At 33.2% G+C, this 16,898-nt stretch overlaps 1 protein-coding gene across 1 annotated transcript in view; it reads left to right on the top strand.

Moving 5' to 3' along the window:
* Positions 1-5,335: 5,335 nt before the first annotated feature.
* The window catches only part of LRRC9 (leucine rich repeat containing 9), an 80,386-nt gene continuing 68,823 nt past the window's right edge, over positions 5,336-16,898 (top strand). Inside the window, exons 1-8 of the mRNA XM_025049086.1 lie at positions 5,336-5,383; positions 5,672-5,890; positions 6,839-6,979; positions 7,476-7,539; positions 7,847-7,917; positions 10,894-11,076; positions 13,437-13,592; positions 16,065-16,261. Coding sequence (XP_024904854.1) covers positions 5,336-5,383; positions 5,672-5,890; positions 6,839-6,979; positions 7,476-7,539; positions 7,847-7,917; positions 10,894-11,076; positions 13,437-13,592; positions 16,065-16,261 — 1,079 coding nt within the window. The remainder of the gene's footprint in view (positions 5,384-5,671; positions 5,891-6,838; positions 6,980-7,475; positions 7,540-7,846; positions 7,918-10,893; positions 11,077-13,436; positions 13,593-16,064; positions 16,262-16,898) is intronic.

Raw genomic sequence — 16,898 nt, forward strand, 5'->3', positions numbered from 1 at the left:
TTGTGGTTGATGAGCTTGAGAGGTAGGCAGGAGTCAGAACTCAGAGTTCATGAATACCTTCTAAGGCGACTAACACGAGCAGATTTATCCTTCAGGAGGCTGGCTGTCACAGTAGTGTAGAGGATGGATTGGAGGGAAGTGGGACTATAGGGAAGGCATCCAGTTAGGATGAAGCAATGAGGACCTGAACTAAGGCAGAGGCAATTGGAATGGAGAGGAAAAATTTTCATAAGACGTGTAAGAGGTATATGCGGAAGGATTTAATGAGTGAGTGAACAAGGGGGAATGAGTAAAAGAGTTCACGAGGGTAAGTCCCAGGTTTCTGACTTGAATGATTAGAAAGACAATGTCTTTTATCAAGAGAAGGCATAAATCAGGAGAAGCAGGCTGGTTGGAAAAATATGAGTTCAGCTTTGAACATACTGAATTTGAGATGCTTGTGACACATTCAAATGTCGCTTTCCATGTGGGTATTTGGATTTGTTGTATAGGAAAGAGGAAGATAAAGATGAATAATTTTTTTTTACCAAGAAGGAAATAATTGATCAGAAAAGTACGTTTGAAATAACAAGTAAGAGAAGCCAAAGAGAAAAAGTCAAACCAAAGAAGAAAACCTAAAGAAGAGAGTCATCAGCATTGTCAAATGCCATGTCAAGGTCAAGTTAAGTTGAGAGCTGAAATATGTCCAGGTATTTGGCAAGTAAAAGATTATTTTGACCTTGACCCAGTAAGATTGCTGAGAACTTAATGGAGGGAGTGAAGTATTGCTAATGACTTACTAGTTTTTCTGTGAAGGTATCAAAAACAAGTTTTTCTGTGAAGGTATCAAAAACAAGCTATCCACAGAAGACAGGACAGGAGAACATTTTTATTTTTTAAGATAGGGACAACCTAACATTCATATATGGAGAAAAAAGAGACGCTAGAGAAGAAAATATAGGAACAAGTGAGAAAGATGAACATTTGACAGAGCAATGTTCTGAAAGAGACTTAACAGAATGGGAGCAGTACACAGGAAGAGAGATTCATTGTGGACAAGAGAAATAATACTTTTACTAAGACAAAAGTCAGAAAGAGAAAGCAATACATTTTTAAGAGGAAAGGGAATTTAAGGAATGCATATATGATGGCATCATTGTTTTCTGTGAAAATAGGGTCAAGATTATCTGCTGAGAGAGAGAACTTGAGAAGAGTGATGGAAGTTTAGAATAATCCCTAAATCGTTAGTCCCAGATCTATAGCTCTAATCCTAATCTCTCTAAGAAAGGAAGTTGAAGGAGAAAATATAAAATATCTGTTGTTGAAGATCCAGCTGAAGTTAGAGGTCAAGCATTTGTAGTGACTTCAACCCCATGATGGTTATGTGAACTCTTCCAGCAGAGGAGAAGTGATTAAATCAATCCAAGATTTGAGATTTGAAGGTGAAAGTTATAGAAGCTCCTGATGGTTCCTGGTTCCCTGTAGGGATTAGAGATGACCTGTGGTCTATTAGATGGGCAGGACCTGAGAAAAGCTTTCCCAAAGCATAAGAGAGTGGATAAAAGCTGGCTAACAGGACATACCTCCTGATGGAATCAAGTTAGCTAGAAGCCTTGAGCCCACTTGTGACTAGAAAAAGCATACAAGGCTTATAAGTACCAGGAAGGTTCAGGCTTCTCATAATTTAGATTTAATTATTCAAATGATAGAATTTGGAGTTTCTAAATTAAATTCTGTTTTGCTAATTGACTATTGAATTAGAATGAGATTTTTTCCTAAATGAGGGCATTGATGAAGGGAAAACAGTGCGAAGTGAGAGATAAGGCTGGCATCCCAAATATGGATATTTCTCTATCAAGAAAAAGTAGTCTTCTTAAATAAATGGAGAGCTGTGCCTTGTTCTTGAGCTAGACTCAACACCTTCAAGATGGAAGTTCTTCCTAAATTAATCTTTACAATGGAATCTCAAAACCCTATGTGAATTTTTTAAAAAACAAGTACAAAATAATCATAAATCTTATTTGGAAAAATAAATATGAAAGAATAGCCAGAAAATTTCCAAAAAATAGTATAAGATGAGAATTCCCAATATAAACCATAGTAATTAAAACAGGATAATACTATGGGAATAGACAGTGCACAGATTAGAAAGTCCAGAATTAAACTCAAGTATATGTGAAAGTTAGTGAATAACAAAGGGAAGTTAATGTCTTCTGAAATAAATATCTTGGATATAGACTACATAACTTAGATCTCCATTTGGTCACTGTGGAGGTACTGAGGGGAGGCTTTGCCCCTTCTGTGGGAGTCAGAAGGCAAGCTTTCCTTTGGCGTTCACAGAGATTAAACCAGAATGCAGAGGCTTCTCTTCTGCTACAAGTCCTCCCTTACTTGGTGTGCCATCCACAAAAGCCTAGGGAGGGAAAACTGGTCTGCATCTATCTAAGGGCCTTGATGAGGACCTAAATTCTTTCGGATTGTTCCTTGCTAAGTGCTCCCTTGCCTGGCCACTCCTGCAGCCCAGCCTATGCTATAATATCTCGGGGTTGTCCAAGAATGGGGTATGAGACAGTTGCCAATGGGAGGCATGGAAGAAGTGATCAGTATTACCTTCAATATAGATCCATCATCTAACTACTCACCATCTCAACTACTACTATCCTACTCCAACCACCACCCTCTCCCACTTATAGTATTACAACTATCTCTTAACTTGTCTCCTTGCTTGTGCCCTTGACCCCTACATATTTTCAACACAGTAGCTAGAGTGATCCTTTTCAGAATGTAAGGGAACTTGTGTTACTTTTCCACTCAAAATCTCCATATAGCTTTCCATCTTACTCATAATAAAATCCAAAATCCTTGCAAAGACCTACAGATCACAAGATAGCACATGATCTGGCCCTGCATTACCTCTCTGACCTCACATCCTACCAGTCTCCATTTTCCTCGCTGTGCTCCATCCACATCATTTTCCTTGCTATTCTGCAAACATGCCAAGTATACTCTCACCTCATTTTTTTTTTTTTTTTGCATTTGTTCTTTCCTCTGCCTGGATGCATTCCCCAGATTTCTTCATAGCTTACACTCTCTCATTTCTTCCAGCTCTTTGCCCAAATGTAACCTTATTAGAGAAGTCTTCTCTTTCCTCCCACCTCATCATTCTCCAACTGGTAGATATTAGGCCCTCAATACATCTAGTAATGAATGAGCAAGTGACTGAACAGATAATCCAGTGTATTGGGATAATTTTCTGACTGTATTTTTCTTTGTGATGGTAGCTGGGTTCCTTCCCCTCCTCAACTCAGCATGGTGAACGATGGTCCCTGTTTACAAAGCCTGAGTACAAATACAGACTGTGTGTAGTACTCTGATATGGATCTCAAAATCCTTTGATTTGGTCCCTTTGAATGGTTCACAACCACCCTCTTCCCAATCACTGCAGCTCTGAGCTTAGGGAGTTTTTTAGGCTACTTTTATACAATTACTTTTCCTGGTTCATTGAATTTTGGGCTGGTCTGTACTGATGGGCTTTTCTCTCAGTCCAATGCTGTCTGCTTCATTTTCATTCAAAAGACTTTTCTCAATATTTTTGGCAATCAATGCTCTTTTCCTAACACTACTATATATTTCTTTCTTATTTTCACATTTCCCTAGTTATTCTAGCAGGATTTGGGAAGAGGAGTTAGGTAAATACATGGACACCAGTCCCCATCATTTTGCCTTATGATTTTAATTTGTTTTTATCTGAGGCTTCTACCACTATCCCCATTGTTTTACCCCCATTCCAACCACTCTGGTCTCCTCACCGTTCCTTGAATATACCTAGCATAGACCTACCTTAGGGCCTTTGCACTTACTTGCTGGGTGGGATATTCTCTCCCCATGTATCTTTATGGCCTATTTCCTACATTACTTTGCATAAATGATTAAAAGTGAGCACATAAATATTTTTTAAAATAGATATTTAAATAAAATTTCATTTAAATATGTACATATATATATTTCACAAATCTTAGGAATCTAATTTTTTTCCTCAAAGTGAACCTATCCCTTTAACCAGAACTCTGATTAAGGAACATATCTTCATCAGCACTCCAGAGCCTCCCTTTTGTCTCCTAGTCACTCACGCTCAAAAGGTAACTACTCTCCTGACTTCTAATACCACAGATTAGTTATTTTCAAATTTTGTATGCATGTAGTCATGTAGTATTTATTCATTGTGTGGCTTCCTTTGCTCAACATTGTGTTTGGGCGAATTATCTATGTTGGAAGAAACACATTTCTTTCTCATTCCACTCCTAGATATAAACGCAGTAGAAATGTGCACCTATGTCCCAAATTGCAAAAATGTTCAGAGAAGCACTAATTAGCTCCAAATGTCAATCAACAGTAAAACGAATAAATAGTTATATATTCATACTATGCAATATTATACATGCTTTTTAAAAAGCGTAGGTTTTTTTCTTTTCTATTTTTGCCTAGATCTAGCCCCATCCAACCTGTCATGTCTATTATAACCACATCAGCTTTCACCTGCATCTAAGGTAACTCCTAACAACTTAGTATGTATCTTTCCATACTTTCTCCTTGCAAAATCATACACACACATATACATATATACATGTACACACATATCTATATCTATGGAGGTTATTACTATAAAAAGTGGGATCACAATATACACCATTTCTACATCTTACTTTTCATGTCATAACATTAAAACTAGGATTCCTGTATTTTTAAAATAATGTATGTCTGGAATAATATAATGAAAATATTAAAAACTGAAAAACTAGGTTAAATTTTATTGATGATATTTAGGTATTAATCAGTTCATATCATCTCAAATGAAGAAGTTGGCTAATTCATTTTAATAAACATTTATTGCCATGCCAGGTATGTCGCTGATCCTTGAGGATTCTTTTTTTTGCTCTCTAAGTACACTTAGAAAACTGAAAGACATGAACTGGGGACAAGGTAAGGATGTAGATGAGAGATGACTATTTTTGTCAAGTGATAAAGGCTCACAGTGTGGAAGAAAATTATACCTGTTTTATTTGAACCCAGAAGATAGAATGACAACAAGTGGGAAGGAATTATGGAAAGACAGAATTAAATTCAGAATAAAAAATAACTTTCTAACAGAAAACTTCAGAGATGGAATGAACTGTCTTGGGGCCCAGACATATTTAGTATTGTACTATGAAGATTTCGAGCCACAAGTGGGTAGGTAGCTCCACCTATGTAGCTTTAAGGTCCCTTTCAACATGGAATGACATAACTCTAGTGTATATTTCAATTTTTTATTTTCCCTAATAGATAATATTATTATGACCCTTATTTTTAATGGAAGATGATTGAATGTGAAAACCTAAACCAAGAAGAAATAGTTAAAGAACTGGTAAGTCAAAGTCAAATTTCTTTTCAAACACATTTGCAAGAATATTCAATGGGACTTTTTTACACTCCTTTTTGGAGCTTTCATAACGATTTCCCCTACTACATGATCTTTAGAAGCAGAGAAAAATCACATTCATGGTACAACTTACCTTCTTGTGAGAGTAAAAAATGGCAACAGTGCAATCGACCATTTATAATTTCTATTGGCAAAAATAATTTTTTGATTATTTTATTTTTTAGCCACTTTTTATTTTAAATAGGCAATAACTTGATTTCTTTTTGAAAACAGTGTTTATGCAATGGTTTATCTTATGAAATGGTTGGACAAGAAGGATCAGATACTTCAAAACTGGAGATGTTTTTCTCAGGGTATCCACGTATAGTCGGATTATCATTATTTCCTAATTTAACAAGTCTCACAATTGTTGCTCAAGATATAAAACAAATTTCAGGATTAGAGACTTGTGCACAACTCAAAGAACTCTGGATTGCCGAATGCTGTCTAGAAGTAAGTCTATAACTTTATAAGAAATATTTTATACTGAATTCATTGGTTTTGGAAACATAAGTCATTGAACTATATGCTTGAGATACAGATCAGTACAGATAAATGAGGGAGGAAGGGAAGAGACCATTCCTGATGAATTGCAATAAAACTCTTTAGCCAGTAAAGCAGACAAACAAAAAAAAAACAGATAAATGGGCAAAAGATCGAAATAGATTTATACCAAAAAAATAATAATGATAAAGAATTAAAACATAGACATATTCTACTTTTTAGTAATCAAATCAGACCAAATAATACCCAGTATTGCTTAGTAATGAAATCAGTTTACTTAAACACTATTGGTAGTGTGCAAATAATAACATTTATATTTAAAAGCAATATTGCGAAATGTATAAAGAGCCAAAGAAAGATACATGCCATTTGACTCAGAAATCCCTATTGTAAATTTTATTCTAGAGAAATAATTCAAAAGCAGAAAACTACTGTATGCATGAAGTTAGTTGTTGCAATATTATTTACAATAGCTAAAATTTTGAAATATAAATATGCCACATATAGAGTTGTTTTAAAGAAAGTGATTATAAATGTCATGAAACATTTTGTAATAATTGAATATTATAATTTGAAAATTATGGAAACATTTTAGACAGTCTTAAGTTAAAAAATACTCACAAAATTATATAGATAACTATATAAAAATAACTATAAAAACTATATAAAAATAACTATATAAAATTAAAATTTAAAGAGAACATGAAAATTGAAAATAGTTGTATTTAGGTGGAGAGATTACATGCTTTTTCTTTTAAAAATTGAGTTCACTTTACTGGACATTAATTTTGTAATAATATTTGATTTTTAAAAGGAAACGTACTTAAAATCTACTTTATTAAAAGGATTAATGACAAAGAAGCTAACATTGTTCAGTCTGCTCTTTTTTTTTGACAGAAAATTGAAGGTCTTCAAGAATGTAGAAATTTAGAAAAACTGTATTTATATTATAATGAAATTTCCAAAATAGAAAATTTAGAGAAATTATCAAGATTGGAGGTTCTTTGGCTGAACCACAATACAATTAAAAATATTGAGGTAAGATAATTTCATTGATTTATATGTAAAGTTAATTACTACTATGGAGTTTAAACCACAGTATCCAAGATCATATTATGCACAAGGGTCAAAATAGTCATGATTTGTTTATTGTTAAGAAGAGCTAAGAGAACTTTATATACATTATTGTTATTTTTTTTACTCCTCACATCAAACCTGAAAGGTAAGGTGTTATTTCTTCTTTGGAGATTTTTAAAAAAGAAGTGTAGACAAGTTTTATATATAACTTGCCTAAGATTAGAAACACACTCTGTGATGTGTTTTTTTTCCTATTCCTCCTCCTCTTTTCCTCGCCACTCCCCTTCCTGCTCCCTCCTCTCCTCCAATAATGCCTTCCAGGTTCCAGAGAACAAAGATGGCTTCATTGAGGTGCTCAGTGCTCAGAACACCTGGAGTACTAACCAGATTGATCAGATGGTTTATAAATATAGATTTTAATTATTTCTCCTAAATTACATATTATCTAAATTTTTAGGGCTTGCAAACTTTGAAGAATTTAAATGATCTCAACCTTGCTGGAAATCTAATAAGCAGCATTGGTATGTACTGCTTCATTTGGAATTTGAGATAAAGCTATGCTAATATTTAATCAATATAAAAATTATATATTTCTTTCTTTTAGACTTTTTTGTATGACATCTTTACAAAGCATTTCAAAATCTATGACTATAGAATGTGAAAATATTGCCCATTAATCAGTGGTTACTAATTTTACATTGTTACTGTTAGTCTTATTTATATGCAATAAATGATATGGCCATATACAACTCAGAAATGTGACAAGATAGGAACAGGAGGTAAAACAAGACATTTAATTTTTCTTTCATCTTGTTTTTGAAATTAAAGGTCGATGTCTTGATCCCAATGAACAACTGGAAAGATTAAACCTTTCTGGTAATCAAATATGTTCTTTTAAGGTATGTTTAAGTGGAATAATTCAGTTTTATTTATCAGCCTGGATCATGAACCATCCTTTTGCAGAAAGGGATTATAGCCACCTTTTAAAAAAGAATTTAATTATTTTGGACTACCTGGTACTGCTGGAAATTTTAGAGTTAGCCGACTAAATTGACACTGTTAAAACCAAACAAGTGATATGACACAACTAAAACCAAACAAATAACTATTTACTTGGCTTTAAGATAACACTTTCTAGTTTTCATCCAATCTTCCTGGCTATATCTCCAGTTTTCTGGTTTTTCATCTCCTCCTAACATCTGAAAAACAAACTGCTCCAGGTAAATCACAGGAACTTTTCTCATTTCAATCCTGAGCATCTATCTGCTTTTGTTGTCTAAATAACCTCATCATGTCTTGTGACTTTAAATATCTTTTATCTACTCATTACTCCTAAATTGGTATCTCTACTTTCCCCAACAACTCCCCAAAACTGTAGACCTCTCCTATCCTAACTCAAACTGATTTCCCCTCCACCAAACCTTCTCCTCCTGCAGCCTTCTCCACCTCTCAAAATGGCATCTTTGTTCTTCTAGTAACTTAAGCCAAAATCCTTAGAGTCATTTTTGACTCTTCTTATTCCTTCATACTCCATATCAAATCCACCAGCAAAATCTATTGGCTCTACCTTCAGAATATGTCCAAAGTCTAACCATTTTTTACCACATGCATCACTACCAACCTTATTTAAGACACCATCATCTCTAATCCGCATTACCAGAAAAGAAAGGAAAAAGCTCCTAACAGATCTCCCTTTGTTTACCCGTTCACTACTATCTGTCTGTTCTCCATACAGCAGCCCACTCCTTTAAAAATATGTCAGATCAAATCATTCTTCTGCTCAAAACCCTCCCTTGGTTTCTCATCTCTTTCAGAGTAAAAGCCTGTTCTTACAATGACCAACAAGACTCTAAATAATTCAGTCTCCCACCGGTCTCTTTAACAATAGCTTCTACCACTTTCCTCTTTGCTTACTCCATTCCAGCCACTATGGTCTCCTCACTATTCCTTGCACACACCCACCTTAGAGGCTTTGGTAAAATATTCTTCCCTCATATATCTTCGTGGCTCATTTCTTCATTTCTTTCAGGACTTTGTTCAAACATTATATCCTTAGTGATGCCTTTCCCGCCCAATTTAGGTAAAATAGCAACAACCCCTACTACCCAAAAATCTTTCCCTGTCATTTTTCCTCTTGGCATTTGTCCACTTCTCTTACTAGAATTCAAGCTCCATGAGAACAGGAACTTTGCCTATTTTTCTCCCTGCTATATGCACAATGCTTAAAACAGTACTTGACATGTAATAAATCTCAATAAACATTTGTCAAGAACTTGAATGAAAGAGAAAAAACATAAAAATTCTTAATGTTTATGGCATATAATATGGATGAAAACATGGTATTCATAATTTTTACAGTGTTAGATCAAAGGAACATATAACTCTTCCTCTAGACAATACTGAATAAAGATAAGTAAATTTACTATAGAAATAATTTTGAATTAATCAGTATTAAAATAAGCATTCTTTTACTCAGAAAAAAATATGACACCAAAAATCTGTGGAATGAGGCAGAATATTGTAAGCACCTTAAAAAGAGATTTAAACAAATTTTATTTTCTTGGTCAAAATCAAGAGGAAATATTTGATGTGAATCTTGAAAGGTTGATAGAATTTCAATAGGCATTGTAGGATGATCTTCTGGGCAGTGGCAGGTAGGCATTCTAAGATGGGGAGAACAATGTGTACAAAAGGCATGGAGATAAGAAATCAAAGGGTATATTTGAGTAATAGCAAAAGAGGTCAGGGGGAGCTATGAAAGAGAAATTCAGAACGCTATGGGAGGTAATGTTTAAGTTAATATACGAGACATGAGTAAGAGTTTCCTAATGAATGAAATTTGGGGCAAAGGTGTGAAGGACCTATGTGGTAGAAAGGAACATGGCAAATTCAAGAAACTAGGAATCCTGAGCATCTATCCCAAGCTTGGGAGATGAAACAAGACTCCCAGAGGTGATTCCTAGATTGAGTCTTGACAGATTAAGAGGTAAAATGGGGTGAAGTCCAGTCCACTGTCCGCTCAAAGGCAGCAGCATAAGCGAAGTTCTAAAAATAAGATAGGGTCTGGCACATTCTAAAACTTCAAGTTGTTCAGTATGGCTAAAACATAAAATGTTAGAGTTTAAATAGGAAGAAGCAAGAGCCAGATGCCAAATAAAGGAAGGTGTAAAGAGGACTTAAACTTCAGGATAAAAATGGTTAAGGAGAAACAAACTGGAAGTGTATTATCAACCCCTCCTCCTCCAAAGGTTGTGAGCAAAAACAAAGCTCTCAGGAGAAAGCTAGGTTTCAGTTGTCTTTTAGAGGTAAAAAAGGCATTTACAGGAAAAACAAAAATATTTTTTAAATAACTAAAAATCAGGAATTCACTGATGATTCCAACAAAGCAGGGGTCCCACAGCCTCTGATGAGAAGAGCAGATCTGGAGGCTGAAGAAAATGGCGAGCAGTGTTCCTAGGTGGTAAGGGCAGGGAATGGTGGTGAAGAAAGTAGGAGACCTACAGATACAGTAGGAGCAGTAGAAAGGATCTGTGCAGAGGAGGAAATGTTGGCTAAAGGAATAAATGTGCTCAAGTGACTGGTTCCAAGGTTCCAGTTGGAATATATAGTTTAGTAAATATTCTCTGTTTTTTTTAAGTGCATTTAAAATGCCTAGCTATATAGTCTATGTTTAATTACTGAAGACCTATGCTATTCATGTATTTAGCATGTTTTACATTAGAGGAAAACATTTTATCTATCTCACTTTAACATATTTAAGTACATAATTAGAATGCATTAGATTACATTATCATGATCTTAAGTGTTCAGAAGCCTCTTTTAGAAATGGACAGCTGCAATTAATTAATTGAATATTATTACTGCTATTGTTTTAGGACCTCACTAACTTAACCAAGCTTTGTCACTTAAAGGATTTATCTCTGAATGATCCTCAGTACAAAACCAACCCAGTTTGTCTGCTGTGTAATTATTCCACACATGTGCTGTATCACTTGCCTTGCCTTCAAAGACTTGACACATATGATGTGTCAGCAAAGTCAATCAAGGAACTGGCAGATGTAAGTGCAACCCTAATCAGATATCTGTGACTTAAGTTTAACTGCTTATTTCTGGTTGTGTCCACATATTGTAGGTAGTAGTATCTTGTCACCAATACTACTTTTGCCCCAATGAACTGGATATTTCACACAAATATATACAAATAATAACAGTACTAGGATCTCAATTTTGATGGCAATATTAGAAGGTGAAATAATAGGAAAACATTTTCATTTATACAAAACTAAAAGAAGGAAATCTGAAAATCATCAGTGTTAAGAATAACTGAACTAGTACTATATATACCAAAATTAATAAAGCCTAAATAAAGTAGAAAGGAAATAAATATAACCTCTCCTTATTTGGAATATTACATATCAAAATTAGAAATTATCCATGGTTGGTGGCAGTATGCCAGAATTAGGTCACTTTTAATCTAATTAAAGAAGGTTTGGAGTTCCCTTGAAGTATAAGTGAAACCACTCACACTTGCCAAAGTCTTGAATATCTCCAAAATCTTGAAGAGAACTATACCTTGACTGCCACTGATGGTGAACCTCCCAGTAAAGGGGCTACTCTGACATGCCACCAAAGATCTGTAATTTCACAGGGAGCCACCATGTTTACTAATAGTCTTTCCACATTATATTTCTCCTTCTCTACCCAGTCCAGTGAACCACTCCCCTTCCCCCATCTCTTCATTCAGTTTACCATCCAATATATTTGTTTCTATTCTATCTTTTATGCCAAATAATTCTGTTGAGATCTAGACTGTCCACTCTCTACCAGATAAATCACATAACAAGAACCTGCATCTATAGGAAATATATGTCCAGAACAGTGTACAAGCCTTGCAACTTATCTGAGGTACAGATTTCCTGATTTAAAAAAAAAAAAAAAACTATTATTTCAGATAAACAGTTAAAACTTGGGCACATTTTAAAAGTGCATCTGATGTATTTTCTTCTCAACTTGTTCATTTTGACTAATGTAATTTGTAAGCACCATTTAGCTATTATATTTCTTAATGGCAGATTTAATCAATTTATCATCATAGACTTGTTAACAACTGCATCCATTGGTATTAATGAATTCAAGATAAATGGATTAGGTTGACAATTTAGTAATTTGCTCAATCTAAAACAAGTTCATTTAGAGCATCCTTTTAGATATTTGAAAAAATAATAATTACCATATGATCCAGCAATCCCTCTTCTGGGAATCTACCCCCCAAAATTTGAAAATATTTATCTGTAGAGATACCTGCACCTGATGTTCATTACAGCATTATTCACAATGACCAAGACACGTAAACAACTGAAGTATCCCTTCAGTAGATGATTGGATAAAGAAGACGTGGTACATACGTACAATGGAATATCACTTAGCCATAAGAAAAGATGAAATACTGACATTTGTGACAACATGGATGGATCTTGAGATTATCATGCTGAGTGAAATAAGTCAGACAGAAAGGTAGAAAACCATATGATTTCACTCATATGTGGAATATTAAACTAATACAACAAATGAACATGACAAACAAACAAAAACTCATAGGCACACGTAACAGTTTAGTGGTTACCAGAGGGAAGGGGGTTAGGAGAGGAAGCAGATAAGCATAAAGGGGGTGAAATATATGGGAGAGAAGATTTAGCTTTGGGTGTGAAAACAATGCAATATGATGAATTACTGAATTGTAAACTTGAAATCTATATAATTTTATTAGCTAATGTCACTCCAATAAATTTAATTTAAAAAGTAAAATAAAAATACAATAAAATAGAAATCTTATTCTTAGCTATGATTTTAAAAGCTGAGTTTAATAATGTTACATTTGGTCTAATGCCATGACACCTGTCTGATCTCAGAAGCTAAGCAGGGTTGGGTCTAGTTAGTATTTGGATGGGAGGCCAACTAGGAGTAACAGGTGCTGTAGGCATTAAAAAATAAAATAATGTTATGTTTGCTTTTAATTCTTTTTAATTTCTTTACTTTTTCCCTAAATTAACCAATAGGAAAAATGTAGTTATATATTTGGTAGCATTAAAGCTTTAGTAGTATTGCCTCATTAGCTAAATGATACTATTTTGTAAATTAAATTCTGTCGGTAGTCTATGTTGCTGTCCTGGAAATAAATGTGAATATGCTTCACATTTAGAATATTATCCACAAAGAAAATCTTTCAAATTTTATATTTTGCTTATTAAGTTTAAATATAGAACTCTGTATAGCCATTATCATTTCAACCATCATCACTAGTAATTGAGCATACAAAACTTTCAAATTGTTATATAGAACGTATCCCACTCATATCATTCCACCAATAATTTCCTATGTTTTTTACTTCAGCTAATCTTTTGGGTTTTCTCACTTTTAGACCACAGCAATGAAAAAAATAATGTATTACAATATGCGGATAAAAACTATTCAAAGGCGTCTCAATGAAGACCTTGACAAACTGAACGATCGAAAATGTAAATTACAGAAGTTGCCAGAAGAACGAATAAAATTATTCAGCTTCGTGAAAAAAAATGTAAGATTTAATACTATAAACTTCCAATGGCCACATCTTAAGAAAACTGGCAGATAAGATAGCATTATCTTTTAATTTTATATATGTTTACACATATACATATATTTTTTTTATTAATACTGAATTTCAAGTCAAGCTTGTCCCAAAAATATTTTGATTCCAGGTGCTTAACTAAGTTTCATTCTGTGCTTAGAAATCTTCCGTTCAAAAAGGTATAGGCTTGTTGATATCTAAAATTTTTTTAAAGCTGTATTAATAATTCAGTATGATTCAGAGAGTTACAGAGATCTGTTAGACTTATTTAGGTTGCATTTTTATTAGATACCAGTAGGTTGTGCTCAAAATTCATTTTCTTGTCGAAAGTGCTAAAATATCTCTTTACTATTATTAAGGCATACAACAAGGTAGGAACTTTATATCAAGCTATACTTTAGTAGTTATATTATGTGTGCTTTTTATTTATAATAAATTAGATTTCCTTTACAAAAAAGTAGACCCTAAAAAATTAAGCATTATTTACCTCAAAAAAGAACTTTGTATATATAAAAACATATATATATATATTAAGTATGAGAAAATATTGAGTTATTCAACAAATGGTGTTACAAAAAATAGTCAAACTAATTGGGAGTAGGAAAACTGGATCGTTAGTTTATATCTTACTAAAAGTAAACACCAGTGGAGAAAAAAGAGTTAAATGTAAAAATGAAAACATGAAAAAATTGAAAAATATATAGATTAATATTTAAGTGATCTCAGCCTGCCAAATCAAAGAAATAGTAGAAGTCACAAAGGAGAAGAGTATAGATTTGATTTACAAAAAAGTAAAATGCTTATGTACTAAAAGCGTCATTAATGAAAATAACAAACGACGATCTGAAAAAATTGTTTTCAACAAACTGATGGATATACACGATATCCTTAGTATAAATATACTCATAAATAAAACAAGACAAAAAACAAATAGGAAAATAGAAAAATTGAGCAAAGTATATACATTATCATTTTACAAAAGAAGAAATAAAAAGTGACTAGTAAACATTTGAAAAAAGAGCTCAACCTGATTATTAATTTCTGAACGTGAATTAAGATGACAGACAACCATTTTCACCTGTAAAATTATCAAAGCATAACACATGATAGTACTCAGAACCACGAAGATGGGCATGACGCTATTACACCACTGATGGGAGTGTAATTCGATCATATATTAACAGCTTAAACATGCTCATAGCCTTTGCCTCAGTAAATCTACTTCTAACAGTCTATTCTAAAGATTTAAGAAATATTTATACATAAGGACATTCACCATTGTACTAATAGTAACAACAAAAAATTGGAAACTACCTAAATGTGTAACGAAAGATAAGAAATTATTCATTCTTAAAATAGAATAGTATGTGGCCATTAAAAATCAAGTTTTAAAAAGATATTTAATATTCTTTCTAAAACAAGGAGATTTAAATGCTTATTATAATCGGAAAGATATTCTTAAAGTAAAACATTAACAAAATTTAAATTATTTATTTAAATAAAAATCACAGGAAAACCCATATATGGAAATCATTTTATATATGCCATTTTCATGTGCAAATGTGTGTATTAAGTAAAACCTGCAAATGTGAAAAATAATAGTATAGAATATATATGCTACAGACATTTTTTATAAATATGCTTAATTTGTTTTTTAATAGCTCGGATATAGCCATTATAAAGAGAGAATAAAGGAAATTAGTAAATTTTTATTTATATACACCTCTCCATGTATAGTATAATTTATCCTTAAATCCTACAAGGCTGGGATTCCAATAAGGCAAGTGATGCAGTCGCCCTGGGCCCAAAATTTAAAGGAGGGCCCAAAACCTCAGTAATCGAGATAAATCATACTTAATGCAATATTTTTAAAAATATAAATAATGCAAAAAAGTTTATTATGAATGAAAAACACCCAAATGTAAAAATTTTAAATAAAGACATTGCTATGTTGAGCCATAGAAGAGACTGAGGCAAAAGGAAAAATGTGCACCCCTATGTACATGTTTTGTGTTATTTTTTATGATTAATTTTTCCCAGAATACCAAAGTAGTTGAAAATTTTTGAAAAATTGAAAAGTAGGTGTGATAAAAGTTACATTCTTTAGAGTTTAAATATTTTATTTATACCCAAACCAGAATTTATTATAATTTTTCTTTGGCTTTAAAAGAAGCAAACTCATCAGTAATATGTAAAAACCTATTTCTTTGTTTTTCTCATTTTCAGTTGAGATAACTGCCATAATTGAAATGTTTAAGATTGTCTTTCACTTGGTCAAGAAAAATTAGCTGACTGAACTTGTACCAAAGTTATAATCCTATGCTGGCTCTGTTTTTATAAAGTTTGTTATCTAAATTTCTTCTTTGATAATTTAAATTAACTATACATTTAATAAAGTAGACTAAAAGATTTTGCTTTCTGGTACATTGATTTCAACAGTTGGAACGGGAACTATCTGAGCTCAGGGGATCTGGCAAAGGGCACAGTGAGAGATCCAATAACAATAAAGTAACCGAGCTTGACAAATCAAAGAACGATGAAACTGTCACAGAAGAACTGAGCCTTCAACAGAAGATAGTGACCAAACTAAATGCTTTGAATGAAAGGGTAACATTCTGGAACAAAAAACTAGATGAGTATGTTTAATGAATTCTCTAGTCGTTCAAACTTGAAACATGAGAGAATAGAATGTTCTGGGCCATCGGTTGAGCTCATTTCCCTGCTTCAGGAGTGGAAAGAATTACCATATTGAATGAAATATGAAATCTGTTTCCTGGTATGATAGACATCATTGGTTCAAACTTGGTATACAGTTTTTTACAGAGGCAATACTAAATTAGTAACAGTGAACTTCCCCTGAGTAGCTTCCTGTCACATCGCTAGTGTCTGCAAACTAAAAACATCAGTGTTTTTTTTTTTAACATTAGCTGCTACCAATGCAAAAAATAAAAGACATAAATGAGACTGGCAAAGCACATACACAGTTGTCTGGAATCATGTAGAAACAAACTCAGGTTAAGTATCAACTAGAAACATAGAGCAAGAAGACTAGTAAGTACTGCAAATTTTTTTATTTACTGAGGCACCAAGAGGATAAGTTAGTTTGTCCTGTAATAATACTAACAGAATAACAGCTAACATTTATTGAGTTTTACTCTGTGCCAAACTCTTTGCTAAGAGCTTTATGTGCATTCTGCATATAATCCTCAAAAAAAGCCTATTCAGGTGTAGGTACTATTAATATTGCCATTTTACTGAGAAACAGAAGCATAA

The sequence above is a fragment of the Pteropus alecto genome, unplaced genomic scaffold (assembly GCF_000325575.1).
Source record: "Pteropus alecto unplaced genomic scaffold, ASM32557v1 scaffold276, whole genome shotgun sequence".
Taxonomy (NCBI): Eukaryota; Metazoa; Chordata; class Mammalia; order Chiroptera; family Pteropodidae; genus Pteropus; species Pteropus alecto.